The sequence below is a fragment of the Pristiophorus japonicus genome, chromosome 4 (genome assembly GCF_044704955.1).
Source record: "Pristiophorus japonicus isolate sPriJap1 chromosome 4, sPriJap1.hap1, whole genome shotgun sequence".
NCBI classification, from domain to species: domain Eukaryota; kingdom Metazoa; phylum Chordata; class Chondrichthyes; family Pristiophoridae; genus Pristiophorus; species Pristiophorus japonicus.
Window position 1 is genome coordinate 269,503,153 of NC_091980.1, and position 24,592 is coordinate 269,527,744.

General features: G+C 47.9%; 1 protein-coding gene across 4 annotated transcripts in view; it reads right to left on the reverse strand.

Moving 5' to 3' along the window:
• LOC139263407 (protein SIX6OS1-like) overlaps positions 1 to 24,592 on the reverse strand; it is a 198,743-nt gene that overhangs the window by 99,644 nt on the left and 74,507 nt on the right. For 3 of the 4 annotated variants that reach the window (XM_070879464.1, XM_070879462.1, XM_070879465.1), the window contains 2 exons: positions 20,253 to 20,358; positions 5,680 to 5,783 (listed from right to left, as the gene is read on the reverse strand). The exons of the other annotated variant lie outside the window; for it this stretch is intronic. In XM_070879464.1, coding sequence (XP_070735565.1) covers positions 5,680 to 5,783; positions 20,253 to 20,358 — 210 coding nt within the window. The remainder of the gene's footprint in view (positions 1 to 5,679; positions 5,784 to 20,252; positions 20,359 to 24,592) is intronic. 4 annotated transcript variants of the gene reach the window in all.

The following is a 24,592-nucleotide window of genomic DNA, read 5'->3' on the forward strand; positions in this document are numbered from 1 at the left end:
GTCGGAGCAGGCTCGAGGGGCCAGGTGGCCTACTCCTGCTCCTATTTCTTATGTTCTTATGTAAATGGACTTCAATGCAGGCAAATGTGAGGTCATCCATGTTGGACCTCAAAGGGATAGAACAGGTATTTTCTAAATGGTGACAAGCTAAAAACAGTGGAATCCAAAGAGACTGGGTGTCCAGGTACATAGATCATTAAAATGTTATGAACAGGTACAGAAAATAATTAAAAAGGCTGATGGAATGCTGGTCTTTATGTCTAGAGGATTAGAATACAAGGAGGTAGAAGTTATGCTACACCTATAAAAGTCCTGGTTAGACCACATCTGGAGTACTGTGAGCAATTCTGGGCACCACACCTTAGGAAGGATATATTGGCCTTGGAGGGAGTGCAGCGTAGGTTTACAAGAATGATACCCAGACTCTAGAGGTTAAATTACGAGGAGAGATTACACAAACTAGGGTATTATTCCCTAGAATTTAGAAGGTTAAGGCGGGGATTTGATGGAAGTTTTCAAAATATTAAAGGGAACAGATAGGGTAGATAGAGAAAAACTATTTCTGCTGGTTGGGGAGTCTAGGACTAGGTGGCACAGTCTAAAAATTAGAGCCAGACCTTTCAGGAGTGAAATTATGAAACAGTTCTAAACTCGAAGGGTGATAGAAGTTTGGAACGCTCTTCTGCAAATGGCAATTGATGTTAGATCAATTGTTAATTTTAAATCTGAGATTAATAGATTTTTGTTTCCCAAAGGTATTAAAGGATTATGGACCAAAGGCAAGAATATGCAGTTAGGTTGCAGATCAGCCATGATCTCATTGACTGGTGTTACAGGCTTGAGGGGCTAAATGGCTGATCCTGATCCTATATTCCTAGTTGTTAGAGCCTTGGTCAGGCCCCATCTGAAGTACTGTGTTCAGTTTTGGGCAACAAACCTCAGGAAATATATATTGGCCTTGGAAGGGAACAATGTAGATTCACCAGAATTATACTGGACTTAAAGGGTTAAATTATGAGGACAGATTTTCTTGTATTCCCTCAAGTTTAGGAAATTGAGGAGTCATCTAATCAAGGTATTTAAAATGATAAAGTGATTCAAGAGAGTAGATAATCAGAAATTATTTGCTCTGGTGAGGAAATTCAGAACAAGAGTGCATAATCTTAAAATTAGAGTTAGGCCATTTAGGACTGAATCAGGAAGCACATTTTCAAACAAAGGGTAGTAGAATTCTAGCACTCTCTTTCCCAACAGGCTGTGAATGCTGGACCAATTGTAATTTTAAAGACTGAAATCAATAGCTTTACCTAGTTAGGTAAGTATATCAAAGGATATGGAACAAAGGCGGGTAAATGGAGTTGTGGTATAGATCAGCCATAATCTAAATGAATGGAGGAGCAGGCTTGAGGGGGCTGAATGGCCTACTCCTCTTATTATGTCTCTAAAAGAATAACTCAAATTAGGATGGATGCACACATTTTTGGGTGGACTCGGGACAGCAGGGAGAGGAACAAAAGTTGATGAAATGTAGTGACAAATCCCTATCCATAAAATCTCCCTTTGTAATTTGCTTCATAGCAAATGTGGGTGGCCTACAGCATCCACTGAAATACTGCCCATTGCATGTTAACAAAAATGAAGTCTTCCTTTAATCTTGAACATTCTTCTCTTTATACCTGCCTTGAAAAATGAACACCAGTATAAAATAAGTGTTTCGGGTTGCTAGGTGGCTGCCACAGGCAAAAATAAGTTAAAGGCCACCTTCAAAAGTTATTTCCTAACTTGATGCTGAAGACTATAAAAAACATTTTCTGGTTTCTGCCATCTCACCCTTGCTGATTTGCTCAGTACTGCTCCTGGTTGCTTTTTGTTTGTTTTATGTAGATTTTTTGACGTCAGGAAATAATTATGTTTCCCTTGGGGATTCCTCTGTTATGGAAAGCAAGAAGTGGAGTATCAAACAGAAGTCTGCAAGAAAGCTGGACTGATCAGGCACCATAAGCAGCACCCATAGGTACCTACATTTCTATACATGATCCAGGTGATCATAACTGAACCTACCAATGCTTGAGATGGTTGTGCTTTCCTCACGAACCAGCATTGTGTCATCCGCTTGACTCCGATCTGGAGCTCACCTCTATCAGACACCACTCTGCCAATGGCAGTAAAAGTATCTACAGGACTTCTATGCCACTGGTTCCTTCCAAGCAGCACTGAGGAACATTCGTGTTAGCCAAATTGGCTGTCCACCGCTGCATCAAACAAGGAACTGATGTATTGTTTGTGCGAGTAGCCCAGTTGCATCTTCTTCCTACAGACCTTGCGTATCAATGTGAGAGAGCTAGCAACTTTTACAGAGTGATTATATTTCCACCGGTGCAATCTACATCATCATGCATGCTCCTTTTAAGTACTATAAACTTTCTCCACACAAAATGGTTTCAACTATCAATGTGCAATTGGTGTCTAGTCAGAAGCACCAAATTATCCTTGGCAGTCAAGGAACTGCCACAATTCTACTTTAAGACAATCTGCAACCCTAACATGATTTACAGCTGAAAGGTAAGTATCTGGATGACTGATTGGTGATCAAGGCTACTCTCTGCAAGAATAGTCAATGAGACTGGTTTAGATCCAAGGGACTCTGGTGGAGCACTGTTACAATGAATCTCATGGTGCCTCCAGAATTGTCATTAAGCAGACCAGGGGGATTCTGAAGGCACACTTCTGAATCCTCAATCGATTTTTATTTTTTTGTCATGAGATATGGGCATCGCCGGCAAGGCCAGCATTTATTACCCATCCCTAATTGCCCTTGAGAAGGTGGTGGTGAGCTGCCTTCTTGAACCGCTGCAGTCTCTGTGTTCTCCCACTGTTAGGAAGGGAGTTCCAGCATTTTGACCCAGTGCCAATGAAGGAACAGCAATATAATTCCAAACAGGATGATGTGTGACATGGAGGGGAACTTGGAGGTGATGGTGTTCCCATGCACCTGGTGTCCTTGTATCTCGAGGTGGTAGAAAGACTTGCATTTATATGGCGCTTTTCACGACCACCAGACATCTCAAAGCGCTTGACAGCCAACAAAGTGCTTTTGGAGTATTGTGATTGTTTTAATGTGGTTTTGGGAAGTGCTGTTGAAGAAGCCTTGGCGAGATGCTGCAGTGGATCTTGTAGATGGTACACACTGCAGCCACGATGCGTCAGTGGTGGAAGGAGTGAATGTTCAAGGTGGTGGATGGGGTGCCAATCTTCAAGCAGACTGCTTTGTCCTGGATAGTATCGAGCTTCTTGAGTGTTGGAGCTGCACTCATCAGGCAAATGAAGAGTAATCCATCACACTCCTGACATTGCCTTGTAGATGGTGGAAAGGTTTTGGGGAGTCAAGAGGTCAGACACTCTTCGCAGAATACCAGGCTCTGAACTGCTCTCGTAGCCACAGTATTTATGTATCTGAAGAAACTCTGCAGTTCAGTCCAGTCTGGTCTCACATTGTTGTGGTTTGCTGTATGCTGCACAAATTTGCATCCACAAAGGACTGCCCCAGAGAAGCAACAGGAAGGTGACTAAATCAAGTATGAAAAAGGTCCAGGTTCCTTTGGGTATTCTCCATCAGCTTGTTACTGTGGCTCCTCTCTTCCTCCTATCTCTGCAGTTGTCAGCCTTTTTCACTGCTGAGCCAATGGAAAAAATTGAAATGCACATTTTGGGGGCTTCTGTCTCATTTAAATCTTGTTCTACCCATTTAATACATTAAGTGCCCAGCTGTAGCACCAGAGCCTGTCCTTCTTGGCAGTGATGGATGCACTCTGAAAAGTGGTTACACTGTGGGAGCCTGTTTTAAATATGGGATTGATCCTGATCTAGGAAAATAGGTCCAGATCAGATAAGGCAGTCGTCCTCCCTCAACGCATCTGGAGGTGATCTTGTCCTTAAGAAAAATTTCCGCCAAGGAGAAAGTAGCCCACAACCAAAGAAAGAACTACCGTGGATGGAGGAACATTAAAGCTACCAGAATCTTGTCCCTTATTGCAACGAAGCCATAGAACTCGGTCTCTTTGGGTAGGCACACAGGGGAAGCAGTGGGAAATAGAGAAATAGGAAGGAATAATTTCTCAGTTCTTTTGTCCCAACTGTAATCTGCTGTCATATTTGTGAATGCTTAAGCTCATACCTTGTTCTGGAAGCACTATGGCCATTGTGCAACTCGTCTATCCATGCTGACTCATCTCCTTTTTCTGCCTTCTTAAGTGTGCCACAGCAACAAGCTGTCCAATGCTCAGAGGAACCATACCTTTCTTAATACACAACATTTTAGAGGCAAGCTCAAAATAGAAGGGACAAAAAGCGCTGGAAGCCCAACACCAATAATAAAATTCAGTTCACGCACAAAAAATTTACTAATTCAGACAAAGGCCAAACTGGTGCATGAAGTAAAGTACTGACAAAATCCAGCACTATCTCAGTGTCTCCGAGCTTTACATGTTTTTTGAAGTAAAAAAAATTGCTTTTATTTAAGTTTAGTTAAAAACCTACTCAAATTCATCATCCAGTTTGTGTTCAGATTATTTTCAAAATCACAAAAGCTGAAATTATGTTATACACAGAAGATAAAATTTGGCTTTTCCACTGAGAATAAGTAGATTCTTTGAACAAAAGCCAGAGTAATTATGTCATCAGTACAGTCTTACATGTTTGAAGAAAGAGAGAAATAGACACATGGGGACTGAAATTAGTGAAGGGCAAGGGCCACCCAAGTGCAGCCCAAAGGACTGCCAAGATACCTGACGGTACTCTGGGCAGGGTTTTCGGCAAAAAGGTACTTGGAAGGGCGGCCGGCGACAAAAGAGTGACTTACAGCGTCAATCTGGGTGGCAGCAGGCGGGAGCTCTCAGTCTTGCCGCCCAAGTGCCGCTGAAGATGGAGTTGGGCCCAGGGAGGGTCGAAGAGCTGCAAATAAAAAACATCCAAAAAAAAAACATCGGAAGACCTTCAACAGTCCCCATCAAGGTAAGTCGCTATAAAGAATAAAATTTTAAAATTGTTTACTAACCTTTTTTTCAGCTCTCCATACTTACCGTCGGGGATAGACCAGCCTCCTCGTAGCGGTCCACCCCCGCTCTGGCGCCGACTCCCGCCCGCACCAATCTGGCATCTCGACAGGCGAGAGGTCAGTTGTGCCACTTGGCTGTCCATTGACATCAGCGGGCAGTTCCCGGCGGTTCTCCCCTCCCGCCCGCTCCAGACCAAATCAAAACTGGCACTGGGCGCAACTCGAGGAGGAATGTTGGCGGCAGTGGGCGGTAAGGCCATTTATTTCTGCCCCAGGCTTTTTTATTGGTAAGATCCCGACTAGTAATTCAGTATTGGTTATTTTCATAAAATCTTGCTGGTTCCCATTATCAGTTTTCTAGCTCCTTTCAGTGCTTTTGATTTGTATTTTCCCCACCTTTTCAGTGTTGATTTGTTGCTATTTGATTTGGAGCCAATCAACAGTGTAATGGCTAAATTGCGATAGCAGGAAGAGTAATAAACATGAAATGCATGCTAGATATAATCCTTTTAGTGCCAGATAAATTAGTTCATTGACAAGCATACCTATCAATATTAGAATATTAAAACTGTTTAGCACAGCATTATTTAGCTTTATTTGCTAGTTACAGAATTTTGAAATCGTACCTTTGTTCTTGTTCCTTAGGAGTGACAATATTTGGCAAATTACTGAAATGCAACCGATCTGTTTGAAGTTCACTTATTTCTTCAAAACTCTCACAATCACCAAACTGCACGATAAAATTTAAATTAAATTAAAATGCTTCAAATATAGTAAGATACACATTACATGAGATTGCAGAAAGTAAGCAAATATTCCACACTTTTTCTTTATTAAAACATTACTGGAGTATTTTTCTAAATTACTAAATCTTAGTTTATTTCACAGAGATAAAGAGACGAAGAAATGTTGCAATCATTTTAATGCATTTTAAAATAAAAATTTCAGATTCTATGCAACCATGTTGCACCATATGGGGCCGAAATTCAGGCCCGCCAGAAACCTGGCACACCTACCGCCTTTTTCGCGCCATTAGTGGTGGCCACTCGATCCATATTCAGTAGATGTTTTTTTTAAATGGGTTCCTGTGGTAATGAGTGGCCATGTGCTGATAACAAGCCAACCACTCCCTTAAAGGCCAGGGTTTGCAGCTAGGCCCTGAGGAGCGAAGGAGTGGGTTCGAAGGATGGCTGGTGCTGGTTACATAGAAACATAGAAAATAGGTGCAGGAGTAGGCCATTTGGCCCTTCGAGCCTGCATCACCATTCGATAAGATCATGGCTGATCATTCCCTCAGTACCCCTTTCCTGCTTTCTCTCCATACCCCTTGATCCCCTTAGCCATAAGGGCCATATCTATCTCCCTCTTGAATATATCCAATGAACTGGCATCAACAATTCTCTGCGGCAGGGAATTCCACAGGTTAACAACTCTCTGAGTGAAGAAGTTTCTCCTCATCTCAGTCATAAATGGCCTACCCCTTATCCTAAGACTGTGTCCCTGGTTCTGGACTTCCCCAACATCGGGAACAATCTACCCGCATCTAACCTGTCCCGTCCCGTCAGAATATTGTATGTTTCCATGAGATCCCCTCTCATCCTTCTAAACTCCAATGTATAAAGGCCCAGTTGATCCAGTCTCTCCTCATATTTCAGTCCAGCCATCCATGGAATCAGTCTGGTGAACCTTCGCTGCACTCCCTCAATAGCAAGAACGTCCTTCCTCAGATTAGGAGACCAAAACTGAACACAATATTCCAGGTGAGTCCTCACCAAGGCCCTGTACAACTGCAGTAAGACCTCCCTGCTCCTATACGCGAAATCCCTAGCTATGAAGGCCAACATACCATTTGCCTTCTTTCCCGCCTGCTGTACCTGTATGCCAACTTTCAACGACTGATGAATCATGACACCCAAGACTCGTTCCACCTCCTCTTTTCCTAATCTGCCACCATTCAGATAATATTCTGTCTTCGCGTTTTTGCCCCCAAAGTGGATAACCTCACATTTATCCACATTATACTGCATCTGCCATGCATTTGCCCACTCACCTAACCTGTCAAAGTCACCCTGCAACCTCTTAGCATCCTCCTCACAGCTCACACCGCCGTCCAGTTTAGTGTCATCTGCAAACTTGGAGATATTACACTCAATTCCTTCATCTAAATCATTGATGTATATTGTAAAGAGCTGGGGTCCCAGCACTGAGCCCTGCGGCACTCCACTAGTCACTGCCTGCCATTCTGAAAAGGACCCGTTTATCCCGACTCTCTGCTTCCTGTCTGCCAACCAGTTTTCTATCCACGTTAGTATATTACCCCCAATACCATGTGCTTTGATTTTGCACACCAATCTCTTGTGTCGGACCTTGTCACAACCCTTTTGAAAGTCCAAATACACCACATCCACTGGTTCTCCAATGTCCACTCTACGAGTTACATCCTCAAAAAATTCCAGAAGATTTGTCAAGCATGATTTCCCCTTCATAAATCCATGCTGACTTGGACCGATCCTGTCACTGCTTTCCAAATGCGCTGCTACTTCATCCTTAATGATTGATTCCAACATTTTCCCTACCATTGATGTCAGGCTAACCGGTCTATAATTACCCGCTTTCTCTCCCCCTCCCTTTTTAAAAAGTGGTGTTACATTAGCTACCCTCCAGTCCATAGGAACTGATCCAGAGTCGATAGACTGTTGGAAAATGATCACCAATGCATCCACTATTTCTAGGGCCGCTTCCTTAAGTACTCTGGGATGCAGACTATCAGGCCCCGGGGATTTATCGGCCTTCAATCCCATCAATTTCCCTAACACAATTTCCCACCTAATAAGGATATCCTTCAGTTCCTCCTTCTCACTAGACTCTCGGTCCCCTAGTACTTCCAGAAGGTTATTTGTGTCTTCCTTCGTGAAGACAGAAGCAAACTATTTGTTCAATTGGTCTGCCATTTCTTTGTTCCCCATTATAAATTCACCTGAATCTGACTGCAAGGGCCCTACGTTTGTCTTCACTAACCTTTTTCTCTTCACATATCTATAGAAGCTTTTGCAGTCAAGTTTTTATGTTCCCGGCAAGCTTCTTCTCGTACTCTATTTCCCCCCTCTTAATTAAACCCTTTGTTCTCCTCTGCTGAATTCTAAATTTCTCCCATTCCTCAGGTTTGCTGCTGTTTCTGGCCAATTTATATGCCTCTTCCTTGGATTTAACACTATCCTTAATTTCCCTTGTTAGCCACGGTTGAGCCACCTTCCCCGTTTTATTTTTACTCCAGACAGAGATGTACAATTGCTGAAGTTCATCCATGTGATCTTTAAATGTTTGCCATTACCTATCCACCATCAACTCTTTAAGTATCATTTGCCAGTCTATTCTAGCCAATTTACACCTGAAACCATCGAAGTTACCTTTCCTTAAGTTCAGGACCCTAGTTTCTGAATTAACTGTGTCACTCTCCATCCTAATAAAGAATTCTACCATGTTATGGTCACTCTTCCCCAAGGGGTCTCACACAACAAGATTGCTAATTAGCAATTTCTCATTACACATCACCCAGTCTAAGATGGCCAGCTCCCTGGTTGGTTCCTTGACATATTGTTCTAGAAAACCATCCCTAATACATTCCAGGAAATCCTCCTCCACCGCATTTGCTACCAGTTTGGTTAGCCCAATCAATATGTAGATTAAAGTCCCCCATGATAACTGCTGTATCTTTATTGCATGCATCCCTAATTTCTTGTTTGATGCTGTCCCCAAACTTACTACTACTGTTTGGTGGTCTGTACACAACTCCCACTAGCTAGCGTTTTCTGCCCCTTCATATTCCGCAGCTCCATCCATACCGATCTCACATCATTCAAGTTAATGTCCTTTCTTATTATAGGTCTGGTTGACCAAGAAGGGCAAGACGATTTTCCGACGCAGATCTCGAGACCCTGATGCAGTCTGTTGAGGGCAGGAGGCGAGTCCTTTATCCAGACATGGGGAGACCCACTCGTGAGGTGTTCACGAATGCATGAAGGGAGATTGGTGTGGAGGTCTCAGGGGCCTCCATTCATAACTGGACCATGATGCTGTGCAGAAAACGTTTGAATGGCATCATCCATCTGATGAAAGTGAGTACCTGTTCCACCAACTGCTGACCTTGCATCTGCGCGCCTCTCCTTCATTCTTCTCTTATTTCCCATCTTCACTGTTCAGTCACTGAAGCAGCATGTCATTGTTGCCACCTTTATATATATATATACATTTGTGTATTTGTGTTCTCACAATGGAGACTCCCATTCATCTCACACTAACAGCTGCATGTCAGGGACACACACTTGTGCTCTCATTTCTGATGAGTCATCACAGTGGTATTCACCAACCATTCTTTCTTTAGCAGGCCAAACTGGTTCACAATAGAATGGAGCAAAGGATGACGTGTGGTGGCAAGGCAGATATACATGTCTTCACACCCTTAGAGGAGAGGGTCCAAGGGGCTCATGGGCGGACATGGTGTCTTCTCTGTGACCTGCGGTATTGCTCATACCGATGTGGGTAAGTGAAAGCCCGCCTTTAATGCTCTCTCTCCCTGAATGCACCAGCGCTCACTGTGCCTTTTCTTCTGAAAGTCTGCTAGTTGCAGCCTCCATGTGTCAATTCCCCACCTCCCCCTCACGCCAGGCCTTCTCCCATTTATGTTTGCAGATGAGATGCCCCCTGTGGCCTCCAGTACTGGCAAAACCAATGTGGACAGCATGGGTAAGTGAGGCTCTCCTTTAATGCTCTCTCTCCCTGAATGCGCCAGCGCCTACTGTGCCTTTCCTTCTGAATGTCTGCTAGTTGCAGCCTCCATACGTCAATTCCCTACCTCCATCTCACGGCAGCCCTTCTCCCATTTATGTTTGTAGATGAGAGACCAAGTGGCAGCACAGGAGAGAATGAGGCAACACCTAGCACACCAGTGCCAGGCCTCAATGACACTCTTGATGACATCAGCACAGAGATGTTTAATGAGAGCATTGAGGACATGGAGGGGTCCAGCTTTGTTGATACCATGGAGCGAATTCCATCATTTGGGAACATCAGTGATGAGGAAGAGGAAGAGACTGCTGGCACCAACGCATCACTGCTTCCACCCACACGCGCCAGCTCAGATACTGGGAGTACACGGTCTGATCTAGTTCAGATAGTACAGGGGTCTGCACTGGGTGTTGTACCGGGGCCTAGCGGGCTGCAGCGTGGTGATGGGGCTAGGCATCATGTGCCATCTCTCCGGGGGGACAAGTCCGCACCGGAGTTCTGCTGAGGAGGACTCAGACGAGGCCATTGATGTTGCGGCTTACGAGAGAAGGGTGGAGGCCATGCATTCCCAGATGTTGGGGGCACTGGCAAGGGTGCCAGAGAGTATGTCGGAAGTGGTCAGGAGCATGGAGGAGTCTGCCTCCCGCATAGTTGACAGCTCTGCGCACACCATGGAGCCCATCATTGCCAGTGTGCAGGTGATAGTGGACTCCCAGATTGTCTGTGCGGATCCAGTTATGATGCCACAACCTGCAGGTGATGTGGCAGCTACCATTTCAGCACATGTGCGAGGGAACGAGCGCATCAGTGCTGGTTTGGAGAGGATGGCCGTGGCCCTGGAAGTGCAGAATGCTCTGATGCACTTTGGGCAACAAGCCACAGAGCGTCAAACTGCTGCCATGGAGCGTCAAACTGCTGGAATGTCTGCTGGCTTTGAGACTCTGGCTGCTCTCATGCAGTCTCAGCTCGATGCCACCCAACACCTCAGTGTTGCGTTCATGGCTAGGTCCGCCACGGGCCACGGGGGAGCTTCCGGTGTTGCGCCACAGCATTGACCTGAGCTCCCTCAGATTGGTGGTGGTGGTGGTAATGTGCCACCCCGTGGAGTGACGCAGGCTCCTCAGACCAGGATCCTGATGATGTGCTTTCTCAGGATCACACCATTCCTGACCCCAGACCCGTCACTCCACCATTGAATCCAACCATGGTCTCGCCAGAATGAACCCTCCCAGGAGGGTGCTGACCAGTCTGCAGCCGGTCCTTCCAGGCCCAAAGCTGCTTGAGGGCGTCCTAGGACATCTGCAGCTTCCACACAAGAAACACAGCAGCTTTCCCAGATGCATGATGCAGGCCCAGGGGAGACACTGAGGTGGACTAGTAGGATAGGCATGCGTAAGAGATGCACAAGGGTGAGAAATGATGTTTTTGTGTAAGTTGTTTGGAATGTTTTTTATTGTGTTGGCTTTTCACCGATTTGGATCATGTCTTAAATCTTTATTTTTTGCACCTATGTCTGGCCAGGTGTATCATTTGAGTGTGGGCAATTATGTGTGAAAGCACTCATTGAGATGCACATGGAAAATAAGAGCTGAAGGATCATGTGGGGATGAGATTATGTGAATCGAGCAGCAATCAGACATCTCTGCACCTCCCTCGCATCATTATACATCATCATAGGCTGTCCCTCAAAATGAGGATGTCTTGCTTCCACGCCAAAAAGGGATGAGTTCACAGGTGTTTCAATGAAGGACCTAATATTCCGGATCCTGAACTACATCTTGAAGGGTGGAAGATGCCGATGCATGGATTTTTTTAACGTGTGGTGGCCGTTGTACCCCAGCCACTACATGGGCTTGACAGAGCTAGGTCTTGGTCCAACGACAAGGATTAACCAAGACAACTGGAGACCAGCTCTGCTGCACGGACCTAGTGTGCATACATATCACAGTGTGGGCTGGCCCATGCTGCCCTTCGGTCCTCGCCTCTTCTGGGCCCCAAACTCATACCTCTCCTGGGTCCTGGTCACATCCCTCTATGAACTCTTGCAGCTCCTTCGCCCCAACCTCGCTGTACCTGCCCGCACTGCAATCAGCGACCTGGATTTGGGTGGCATCAAATCCAGTCGTTCTCTTCGCAGCCGTCGCCCTACTGCAGCAGCACGTGCTGCTGCCTACAGTGGCATCCCGCCGCACATTGCTCACTCTAATGGCCCCGGCCTGTTGATGGTCTTGCAGGCCGGGACCGCACCAATTTCCGGGCCGGGCCACTGCAAGTTGTTCCCTTGCAGGGTTGCGATGGTGATGGCGCCTCCTAGCTGGTTGGCAATGGAAATCCTGGTCCTCCTCCTCAGGTGCTACTGCTGGCTCGACCTCCAGTGTCTGGCCCCTCATGATAGCCAGGTTGTGCAGCATGCAATAGATCACCACAAATATGCAGACCCATTCAGATTACTGCAAAGCGCCACCAGACCTGTCCAGGCAATGGAACCTCTGTTTGAGGATCCCGATGCAGTGCTTGATGATGCACCTGGTGCCTGAATAAGCATCATTGTAGGCATGCTCAGCCGCAGTCCTGGGGTTCCAAAGTGGAGTCAGCAGCCAAGTGATATCCCTTGTCCCTGTGCAGTCATCCACAATCCTAATTTGGCTCAGTGAAGACGACGGGCACACTGGTCTGGTGCAGGATGAAGGAATTGTGGCTGCTGCCTGGATACCTGGCATCAATTGCCAGGATCCTATGCTGGTGGTCGCACACCAGCTGCACATTCAGGGAGAGGAATTCCTTTCTGTTCATGAAGAGTTCGGCATGGTTCAGTGGCGCCCTCAGGCCAACGTGGACCCTGCACAACCCTGCAATCCTGACAAATCCGGCTTGCCACTTCACCTGATTCTCCCTGGTCAAGGGGAAGGAGATATATTTGATTCTTCTCCTATAGAGTGCATTGATCACCTGCCAGATGGAGTGATGAGCAGAGAATTGGGAGATTTTCGATATGTCTGCAGTGGCAGACTGAAACGAGCCCATCGCATAAAGGATCAGAGCTATGGTGACCTTGGTCTCAACGGTGAGAGCTGTCCTGAGCCTTGTGTGAGGCTGCAGATCTTGCCGCAGGACATTGCACAGCTCCCTCAGTACGTCCTTTCTAAATCGCAGCCTTCACAAGCATTGCTCATTCCTGAGCTCCAGAAGGAAAATTGTCATCGGTAGACCCTTTGACGGTAGGACCTCATTCCCCCAGGTCTGTGGGGGACACCTCCGATGGCAGCTGGCTGATCGCCTTCTACCTGTTGCTGGCAAGGCTCCTGGCCTTGTATCTGGTGCGGGAGGTCAGCGTACTGAACGTCCTCCTCACGCCATCTCCCTCCTGGCCACCCTCTGCACGTTGAGGTCTGCAGGCCTTTGTCATTGCTGGGCAGCCATGGCTGCTGCCTCCCTTGCCTGCTGCCTATGTATCCATTGCTGATGGCACCGCCTTCTCCTGCGTGCCACCCTGCCTCTCACAAGGTGTACAAGGCATTCGCCTGCCAACACTGAGTCTGTAATGTCCTTACTCTACAGTATGAAACCACACGAGGCACATTCTGGGGACAAGATCACTCTGTGACCTTAACTCTTTATTCACAGGACTCCAAAGATGATGACCCTGCGTGGGACCTCCCTTTTTATATCTGTGTGTTCAGGTAAGGAGTGTCACCCACAAGTTCACCCTTGTGGTCAAAGTGTGCATCTAGGTTGTGTATACAGTAATACAGTGGTGATACATTGTAGTTACATACATGACATCACCTCCCCCCCCCCCCAAAGTCTTATTGGGATCATAGGTTTAGTCTTTCAGGTGGTCTACGCTCCCTCGTGCAGCGCCGCAGTTGGGGCTCTGGTTGTTGGACACTGACGTGAGTGTCTGTCACCTGTGGTGATTCCGGCCTGACTGCAGGGACTGTGCATTCTTTTGATTGCTCTTGTTGCTCGTTCACTGGCGGTGTTGTGAGCTTCATCTCATGGTCGGTCTTCTTCAGGTTCCTCCGTGTCCATGCTGAACCTTTTTTTTACTTGGTCCAGATGCTTACGGCATATCTGACCATTGTTGAGTTTTACCACGATGACCCTATTCCCCTCGTTGTCAATTACAGTGCCCTCAAGCCATTTGGGCCCCATGGCGTGATTGAGGATGAATACAGGATCATTTATTTCCATACATCTCCCCCTCGAATTACGGTCATGGTACTCATTTTGTGACTTACGCTTGCCCTCAACTATGTCGGTCAGGACTGGGTGAATGAGGGACAACTGAGTTTTGAGCGTCCGTTTCAGTAGTAGCTCTGCGGACGGGACCCCCGTAAGCAAGTGCGGTCGGGATCTATAGGCCAGCAGGAGACGCAATAGGCGGCATTGTAGGGAGGGTCCTTGAATCCTGAGCATACCTTGCTTAATGATTTGGACCGCACGTTCCGCCTGGCCATTGGAGGCCGGCTTGAACGGCGCAGTCCTGATGTGGTTGATGCCATTGCCCAACATAAACTCTCAGAATTCGTAGCTTGTGAAACATGGGCCATTATCACCAACCAGGATGTCCGGCAAGCCATGGGTTGCAAAGATCGCATGTAGGCTTTCCACGGTGGTGAATGACGTGCATGAATTCAGAATGATGCACTCGATCCATTTCGAGTATGCATCTACCACAATAAGGAACATCTTACCCATGAATGGGCCTGTATAGTCAACATGAATGCGCGACCGTGGCCTGGTGGGCCAGGGCCACGGGCTGAGCGGGGCCTCCCTGGGGGCATTACCCAGCTGGGCACACGTCGTGCACCTGCGAACACAGTGTTCCAGGTCTGAATCAATTCCAGGCCACCAAACGTGTGACCGGGCAATGGCCTTCATCAGCACAATGTCTGGGTGCTCGCTGTGGAGTTCCCCGATGAATGCCTCCCTGCCCTTCTGGGGCATAACTACACGGCTGCCCCATAGTAGGCAGTCAGCTTGGATGGAGAACCCATCCATCCATCTGTGGAACGGTCTGACCTCCTCAGGGCATGCTCCATGTGTAGGCGCCCAATCCCCAGTCGGGACACATTTCTCAATCAGGGATAGGAGAGGATCTCTGTTTGTCCAGATTTTGATCTGGCGGGCTGTGATGGGGGAGCCTGCGCTGTCAAAGGCGTCGACAGCAATGACCATCTCGGCGCTTTACTCCGCTGCCTCCTCAGTGGTGGCCAATGGAAGCCTGCTGAGCGCGTCAGTGCAATTTTCAGTGCCGGGCCCGTGCCGGATGGAGTAGTCATAAGCAGCCAGCATGAGAGCCCATCGCTGTATGCGAGCTGATGCGTTGGCATTGATAGCCTTGCTGTCTGACAACAGGGATGTTAATGGCTTGTGGTCCGTCTCTAATTCAAACTTCCGACCAAAGAGGTACTGATGCATTTTTTTACACCATAGACACATGCAAGCGCTTCCTTCTCGACCATCACATATCCCCGTTCTGCTTGAAAGAGCGACCTGGAGGCATAAGCCACAGGTTGTAGGTGACCCTCAGCATTGCCCTGCTGCAACACGTACCCAACCCCATAGGACGATGCATCACACGTCAGAACCAAGGGTCAACAACTTGCTTGAACAAAGTAGGTTTCGCGCCCTATCAAAAGCCCGTTCCTGACAGCCCTCCCAAAACCAATCGCAACCCTTACGCAGGAGCACGTGTAGCGGCTCCAACAATATGCTCAAGTTTGGCAGAAAGTTCCCGAAATAGTTCAACAGTCCCAGGAATGAACGCAACTCCGATGTGTTGCAGGGCCTGAGTGCTCGTCGAATTGTCTGTTTTGGATTCGGTGGGCCGAATCCCATCTGCAGCAACTCTCCTGCCCAGAAACTCAACCTCAGGAGCTAAGAACACACATTTAGACTTCTTGAGTCACAGGCCTACCCGGTCCACTTGGCGTAGCACCTCCTCTAGCTTGTGGAGGTGTTCCTTGGTGTCTCGACCCGTGATGAGGATGTCATCCTGGAATACGATCGTTCCAGGAATGGATTTAAGCAGGCTTTCCATGTTTCGTTGAAAAAGCGCGGCCGCTGATTGTTTATAACAGGTGCCCATTTGGCATTCAAACAGTCCCTTGTGCGTGGTGATGGTGGTCAGAAGTTTAGATTCGTCGGCCAGTTCCTGGGTCATATAGGCTGAAGTGAGGTCCAACTTGATGAACGTGCTTGCCACCTGCCAGCGTGGCGAAGAGGTCCTCCGCTCTCGGGGGCGGGTATTGATCTTGTAGGGACACTCGATTGATGGCGGCCTTGTAGTTGCCACAGATCCTGACAGAGCCATCCGCTTTTAGGACAGGAATGATGGGGCTCGCCCAGTCGCTGAACTCAACAGGCGAGATGATGCCCTCTCTCAACAGCCAGTCCAATTCGCTCTCGATCTTTTCCCGCATCACATACGGCACCGCTCTGGCTTTGTGGTGCACTGGCCTGGCGTCCGGGGTGATGTGTATCACTACTTTAGTGCCTTTGAAAGTCCCGACGCCAGGTTGGAATAGTGAATCGAATTGTTGTAGGACTTGTGAGCACGAACTTCGCTCCACAGATGACATTGCGTGAACATCCCCCCATTTCCAGTTCATCTCGGCTAACCAGCTGCTCCCCAACAGTGCGGGACCATTGCCTGGGACAATCCAGAGCAGCAGCCGATTCACTAACCCATTGTGTGTGACAGCCAATATTGCACTGCCGAGCACCGGAATGATTTATTTCGTGTAAGTCCGTAATTGTGTCTCAATACCTGCTAATTTGGGTCTACTGGCTTTAAGTGGCCATTGCTTCTCAAATTGCTGAATGCCCATGAGTGACTGGCTGGCCCCAGTATCCAGCTCCATGCGTACAGGAATACCATTTAATAAAACCCTCATCATCATTGGTGGCGTTCTGGTGTATGAACTGTGAATATTCGCCATATGGACCCGCTGAACCTCGGTGTCCATCGATTTGCCCCAAAAGAACCCTCTTCTGGTCCATCTGCCTCATATATTAGTCTGGTTGCAGACTTCCTGCACATTCGAGCTAAGTGGCCACTGAGATTGCAGTTCCTGCAGACAAACTGTTGAAATCTGCAAGATCTAGCTAAGTGTTTTCCCCCACACCTCCAGCATGAGTTAAAGTTTCCATTGTTGGGAACAAAGGGACTATGGCCAGGCATTCCGCGCTGACTGTCCCTTTGACTGCTTTTAAGTACCCTATTAGTGGGTGTCAATGGCCCCATCCCGGACTGCATCGTCCACTGTGATGGCGTGAATGTCAGTTCAGCCTGCCATTGTCTCTGTTGAAGTCCTACTCTGGGGGCTATTGCTGCCTGGGGAGTGTCGGACTCCCCCTGCCTGCCTGCGGGGCTCTGAGTCGCATTGATGATGTTGACTCCCTGATCCATCGCCGCATTAGAGGCAGAATTGCGCACGCATATTCCTTTAGTCTCTTCCTCCCCCGTCATGAAAGTTTGAGCTATCAACGCCGCCGATTCCAAGATCAAATCCTTGGTCTCAATTAATTTGTGGAAAATTCCTGCATGACCGATGTCCTCGATAAAGAAGTCCCTTAGCATCTCCCCCCTGCAGGCGTCTGTGAACTTAGAGGCTGGCCAAATGCCGGAGATCCGCTATGAAGTCCGGTATGCTCTGTCCTTCACAACGTCGGTGGGTGTAGAATCTGTGTCGGGCCATATGTATGCTACTCGCCGGTTTGAGGTGCTCCCCGATCAATTTGCTAAGTTCTTCAAAGGTTTTGTCCGCCGGCTTTTCGGGTGCTGGTAAGTCCTTCATGAGCACGTAAGTCTTTGGTCCGCAGCTGGTCAAAAGATGAGCCCTTCGCTTGTCGGCCGCTGCATCCCCCAGCCATTCTTTCGTAATGAAGCTTTGCTGAAGCCTCTCAACAAAATCGACCCAGTCTTCCCCAATACAGTACCATTCCTCTGTGCTACCGGTGGCCATTCTCGTGGGTCGTGAATTCACGTTTCTCGTCGCCAATGTAATGTCCTTGCTCTACAGTATGAAACCACATGAGGCACATTCTGGGGACAAGGTCACTCTGTGATCTTATCTCTTTATTCACAGGACTCCAAAGACGATGACCCTGCGTGGGACCTCCCTTTTTATATCTCTGTGTTCAGGTAAGGAGTGTCTCCCACAAGTTCACCCCTTGTGGTCAAAGTGTGCATCTAGGTTGAGTGTATACAGTAATACAGTGGTGTTACATTGTGGTTACATACATGACAGAGTCCATTCTGTATGAAGGATGGACTCTCACAAGCAGGCATCTGTGGAGCAGAGAATGAGGCCCACAGGCCTCCACTAATCATAGAAATTTACAGCATGGAAGTGTTGTGTATGGAGAAAGAGTCAGACTGAACACTGTGAGCTCAAAATAAAGTGTGACAGTCTTTTATTGCAGGTCTCCAGAGTGCCTCTCCAACCTGTGAAGCTTCCTTAAATATCTGTGCTCCCAAGGGATTATGGAATCCCTTGAGACTCCAGGGGATGAGCCCTCTGGTGGCTGCACAGAGTAAATACAAGTCCACATATATAACAGGAAGGAGGCCATTTTGACCCATTGTGTCCATGCCAGGCAACAAGAGGTTATCCAGCCTATTCCCACTTTTCAGCTCTAGGTCCATAGCCCTGCAGTTTACAGCACTTCAAGTGCACATCCAAGTACTTTTTAAATGTGGTGAGGGTTTCTGCCTCTACCACCCTTTCAGGCAGTGAGTTCCAGACCCCCACAACCCTCTGGGTGAAGAAATTTCCCGTTAAATCCCCTCTAAACCTTTTACCAATTACTTTAAATTTATACTTCCTGGTTGTTGACCCTTCTGCTGAGGGAAATAGTTCCTTTCTATCCACTATATCTAAGCCCCTCATAATTGTATACACCTCAATGAGGTCTCCCCTCAGCCTCCTCTGTTCGAATGAAAACAAACCTAGTGCATCCAATCTGTCTTCATAGCTAAGATTCTCCACTCCCGGCAACATCCTCGTAAATGTCCTCTATACCCTCTCCAGTGCAACCACATCCTTCCTGTAATGCGGTGACCAGAACTGCACGCAGTACTCTAACTGTGGCCTAACTAGTGTTTTATACAGTTCAAGCATAACCCGCCTGCTCTTGTATTCTATGCATCAGCTAATAAAGGCAAGCATTCCGTATGCCTTCTTAACCACCTTATCTACTTAGCCTACTACCTTCAGGGATCTGTGGACATGCATTCCAAGGTCCCTTTGTTCCTCTACACTTCTCAGTGTCCTACCATTTAATGTGTATTCCCTTTCCTTGTTAGTCCTCCCCAAATGCATTCCCTCACATTTCTCCGGATTGAATTCCATTTGCCACTGTTCTGCCCACCTGATTGATATTTTCCTGCAGTCCACAGCTTTCTTCTTCATTATCAACCACACAGCTGATTTTACTATCATCTGCAAACTTCTTAATCATACCCCCTATATTCAAATCTCGATCATTGATGTATACCACAAAAAGTAAGGGACCAAGTACTGAGCCCTGCGGAACCCGACTGGAAACAGCCTTCCAGTCACAAAAACACCCATCAACCATTACCCTCTGCTTCCTGCCTTTGAGCCAAATTTGGCTACTTTTCCCTGGATCCCATGGGCTTTCATGCCAAGTCTGCCATGTGGGACCTTATCAAAGCCTTGCTAAAATCCATATAAACTACACTACCCTCATCGACCCTCCTTGTTACCTCATCAAAAAATTCAATCAAGTTAGTCAGACATGACCTTCCCTTAACATGCTTTGAGTGTCTTTGATTAATCCGTGTCTTTTTAAATGAATATAGTCAGTGAGAGTGAAAAAGTTTTTTTAAGTTCACAAAAAGTTCTGAAAAGTCTGTTGCAGGTTTAACAAATCCCCACTGTGAAATCCGAAAAAGTTTGGTCAAAAATACCCGATTGCACAAAACCTTGGTTCCTCCTTTGGCGGTTGAGAGCAGCCCGGCAAAGTGCAGCAACCCAAAAAGCTGGTGGGGGCACTGTCAACAAAAAAGCCGGCATTTTTATACCGAATACAGGTGGCGTGGCCACATAGCAGCAGTGTGCATGCTGATGATGTCATCACGGCTGCAAGCCCCATACCGTAGCGGAAGTCGGCGGTTTGGGGCAGAAGTGGACACCACCCAGAAAATCCCCGCCACTCGATTCCGCCGCATGGCCGCCACAAACCCGCGGTAACGGACCTTATCGGGACCCTGAATTTTGGCCCCTATATCTCAAGTTATCATTTACTCCAATGTGAATTTAAAGTACGATAACCATTAGTTAGAATTCTTATAATGGCATTGCCTACTGAAGTGTGCATGAGACAGTCATACAAACAAATTTACACAATTGCAATCTAAATTTAGGAAAACTGAAGTTACCTGTGCAGCATTCCCTTGTCTTTCATATTGATCCTCTGATGCTTTCTCTTTTGTGAATGCAGTAATTTGCCTCAAAATGTTTTCTGTGTCTATTTTTAAAGTGGCGCTATCAGTATTAAGGGAATAATATATAACAGTAGAAAGATTTCAGTGAAATTACTCTGTTATGATATGAACATGACTCCAGAAGTCATCTGTAACAGTACATTCACGTTACCAATCATTGCACTAATGCTAAATTTGTAGAGTGCATATTTTGTGTCAAATTGAAGAGATTCTGAAATGATACTGAACGAATCTACGTCTCCTGATTTAGGCTGCATTTACATTGTAAGTGTAGCATTGGAGCAAAGCAAAAACACTTTGCACAACACTACAGTTATAGTGAATGCATCTTTGGATTGCCTACATTGCAATTGCCCACCTTATACGGTCTTTCTCATGAATCAAATTGAAAGAGACTTTACAGATTGCAGAAGTAAGTCAAAGGTTGATAATAGGAAAAATGATAGCAGATGCAGTATCTTTAAGCTATTTTGATGTCAATGATAAAGGCATTGCCTTTGAGAGCTACCCTTCATGTGCAATATAAAAGATGCCTTCCCCAAGCTGATGCATCAGCTCTTTTCCAGAAAAAAAACCTATTAGGATAAAGTACTTCCCCAAGAAAGGGGCTGAGAAAATGGTTGGTTAATATGTAGAGCATGCCACTATTTGGGTAAAAAACATGACATTGCATTGTAGATAATCTTCACTTTTACTTAATTTCAGCATTCACCACATACTACAGGCAGCTGACTTGTCAGTTGGAAGAAGAAGACGATTAGGATCAAAAGCCTGCAGTCTTCGTTAGAGATTCACAGCTGATGCTCTATCCAGTCTTTCTTACAGATATTGTAAATGATGCAGTGATCAGTGTGCTGACCTGACCTGGGTGGGAACACCTCCAGCAACACTGGGGATAAGAGGAATGTCCCAGGACTCAGCGCGCCGTCCTGACCTGGGTGGGAACACCTCCAGCAACACTGGGGATAAGAGGAGCTAGACTCCACAAGGAAGCAGCGTGAGCCATCCTGATGAGGGCGACAAAATCGAAGAGGGTGACTAAATCAACATCATTGGAATCCAGGTTGGATTGAGGCCGAGCCCAGTGGCGAGGTCGGGACCCAGGGGGCGCGGTGAGCGGAGGTCGGGGCCCAGGGGCAACGAGGAGTGGAGGTCGGGGCCCAGGAGCGGCGAGATCGGGTCCCAGGAGCAGCGAGGAGTGGAGGACGAGGCCCAGGAGTGGCGAGGAGTGGAGATTGGGGCCCAGGAGTGGCGAGGAGCGGAGGTCAGGGCCCAGGAGTGGTGAGATCGGGGCCCAGGAGAGGTGAGATCGGAGCCCAGGTGGGCGAGGTCGGGGCTCAGGAGTGGAGCGAGGTCTGAGACCAGGAGCAGGGCGAGGTCGGGGCCCAGGAGCGGCGAGGTTGGGGTCCAGGAGGAGTGCAGCAAGGTCGGAGCCCAGGAGCAGCGCGGTCGGGGTCCAGGAGGAGAGCAGCAAGGTCGGGGCCCAGGAGCGTCGCGGTCGGGGCCCAGGAGGAGCGCAGCAAGGTCAGGGCCCAGCAGCAAGGTTGAGGCCCAGGAGTGGCGCAGCGTGGACCAGCAGCAGGGTCGGGGCCCGGGGAAGGAGCAGGACGGGCCAACAGCGAGGCAATGAATCCCAGGGAGAGAGGACCTGCGGAAAGGAGGACAGTAGCAGTATGTCTGTGTGTATGTACTAGGCCCATGCAGCGGAGCCTGGTCTCCAGTCATCTTGGATCCCCTTGCCACTGGACCAAGACTTTGCTCTGTCAAGCATGTGTGGTAGCTGGTGTGCAACGGCCACCCCACGTTAAAAGAATTCACGCACAGGCATCTTCCACCCTTTAAAATGAAGTTCAGGACCTGGAACATCAGGACACTCATGGACAATCCCAACAGCAACAGATCGGAACATCGCATTGCTAGTGTTGCCCGGGAACTCAGACGTTTTGACGTACACATCGCTGCCCTAAGCGAGACCTGGCGGGCAGGTGAAGACCAGTTCAAGGAACAAGGTGGTGGTTACACCTTCTTCTGAAAAGATAAACCAGAAGATCGCCGCCTCCATGAGGTAGGCTTTGTCATATAAAATGAACTCGTTGGCCATCTCAGAGACTCCCCTTGCGGGATAAACGAACACCTCATGACCCTACGGCTCACCCTAGCCCAGAACCAGTGCGCTACAGATGAGACCAAAGAGGAATTCTACTCCAGCCTTGAATAATCCCTGTCCCGAGTGCAACGGGTGACAAGCTGATCCCTCTTGGCGACTTTAACGCCAGAGTTGGAAAGAACACAGACCTCTGGGGAGGTGTGATCGGCAGAGAGCGGGTAGGGAAAACCAACTCCAACGGTACCCTCCTCCTGACGAAATGCTTAGATCATGGCCTTGTCATAACCAATACCTTGTTCTGTCAGAAAGACAAGTACAAGGCTTCTTGGCAACACCCTCGCTCCAAGCACTAGCATCTGCTAGACTATGTCATCGTCCAAGCGAGGGACCGCAAGGATGTGTGCACCACCAGCGCCATTTCAGGAGTTGATGACTGCTGGACGGACCACTGCATAATCTGCTCCATCATCTCCATCAACGTAGCCCCAAAACAGCAACAGCAACAGAAACAATGCCGCAGGAAAATCAACACTGGCGCACTCAAAGACTCTGCTAAGAAAGCCCTATTCAACCAGCGCCTCGCTACCAACCTGACGACTCCCAGTGACCCAGAGTGTCCACAGCACCCGGTCTGCCCTCAAGGTCTCCATAATTATCACCTGTGACGAGACGCTTGGTCACTCGACCAGGAAACACCAAGACTGGTATGACGAAAAGGACCAAAAGATCCAGGAGCTAATAAGCTGCAAGCGCTAGGTATTCTAGAACTGGAAACAGCAACACAACTGGAGAGCAAGAAAGCAGCTCTACAGACATCTGAAGGCCGAGGTCCAACAAAAATCTTGCGACCTAAAGAACAGATGATGGGTGGAGAAAGTGCAGGAGATCCAGCTATTAGCTGACAACCACAACGTGCGTGGATTCTTTAGCGCAGTCAAGACCACCCAAGGTCCTACCCCACTGCTGGCCAAGAACGAAGAGGTACTCAAGGACAAAGAGGCAGTCAGTGCCCGCTGGAAGGAGCACTTCAAAGATCTCCTTAACCGAGACTCTGTCTTCGACATGAGTGTCCTCGACTCCATCCCGCAGCATGCTACCTGCCACCATCTCAGCACAACCCCAGCCCGACATGAGGTAGAAAAGGCCATCCGACAACTGAAGAACAACATGGCCTCAGGAGCAGATGGAATCCCCGCCGAATCACTAAAACATGGCGGAGAAGCACTATTGGCGCAAATACATGATCTCATTTCTCTTATCTGGAAGAAGGAGAAGATGCCAGGAGATCTCAGAGAGATTGTAATCGTGACTATCTTCAAGAAAGGTGACAAATGTGATTGTGGTAATTACAGAGGAGTTTCCCTGCTGTCGGTCACAGGGAAAGTCATCGCAATAATTCTCCTCAATCGCCTTCTCCCTGTGACTGAAGAGCTCCTCCCAGAGTTGCAATGCAGATTCCGCCCACTAAGGGGCACAATGGACATGATCTGCACTGTGCGGAAAATCCAAGAGAAATGCAGGGAACAGCACCAACCCTTGTACATGGCCTTCTTTGACCTCACAAAGGCCTTCGACACTGTCAACCGTGAGGGATTATGGAATGTCCTCCTCAAATTCGGCTTCCCGCAAAAGTTTGTCACCATCCCCCGCCTGCTTCACGATGACATGCAAGCCGTGATCCTGACCAATAGATCCACCATAGACCCAATTCACATTCGGACCAGGGTCAAACAAGGCTGTGTCATCGCACCAACGCTCTTCTCAATCTTCCTTGCTGTAATGCTCCATCTCACCCTCAGAAAGCTCGCCGCTGGAGTGGAGATAATCTACAGAACAAACGGGAAAGTGTTCAACCTCCGTCGCCTCCAGTCCAGATCCAAGGTCGTCCCATCCTTTGATATTTAATTCGGCACACGCGGAGGCCGAACTCCAAGCCATCGTCAACACCTTCGCCGAAGCATACGAGAGCATGGGCCTTACACTAAACATCCATAAGACAAAGGTCCTCTACCAACATGCCCCCGCCACACAGCACTGACACCCAATCATCAAAATCAATGACAAGGCCTTGGACAATGTGGACCATTTTCCATACCTCGGGAGCCTACTGTCAACAAGGGCAGATGCAGATGACGAAGTCCAACACCGCCTTCAGTGTGCCAGTGCA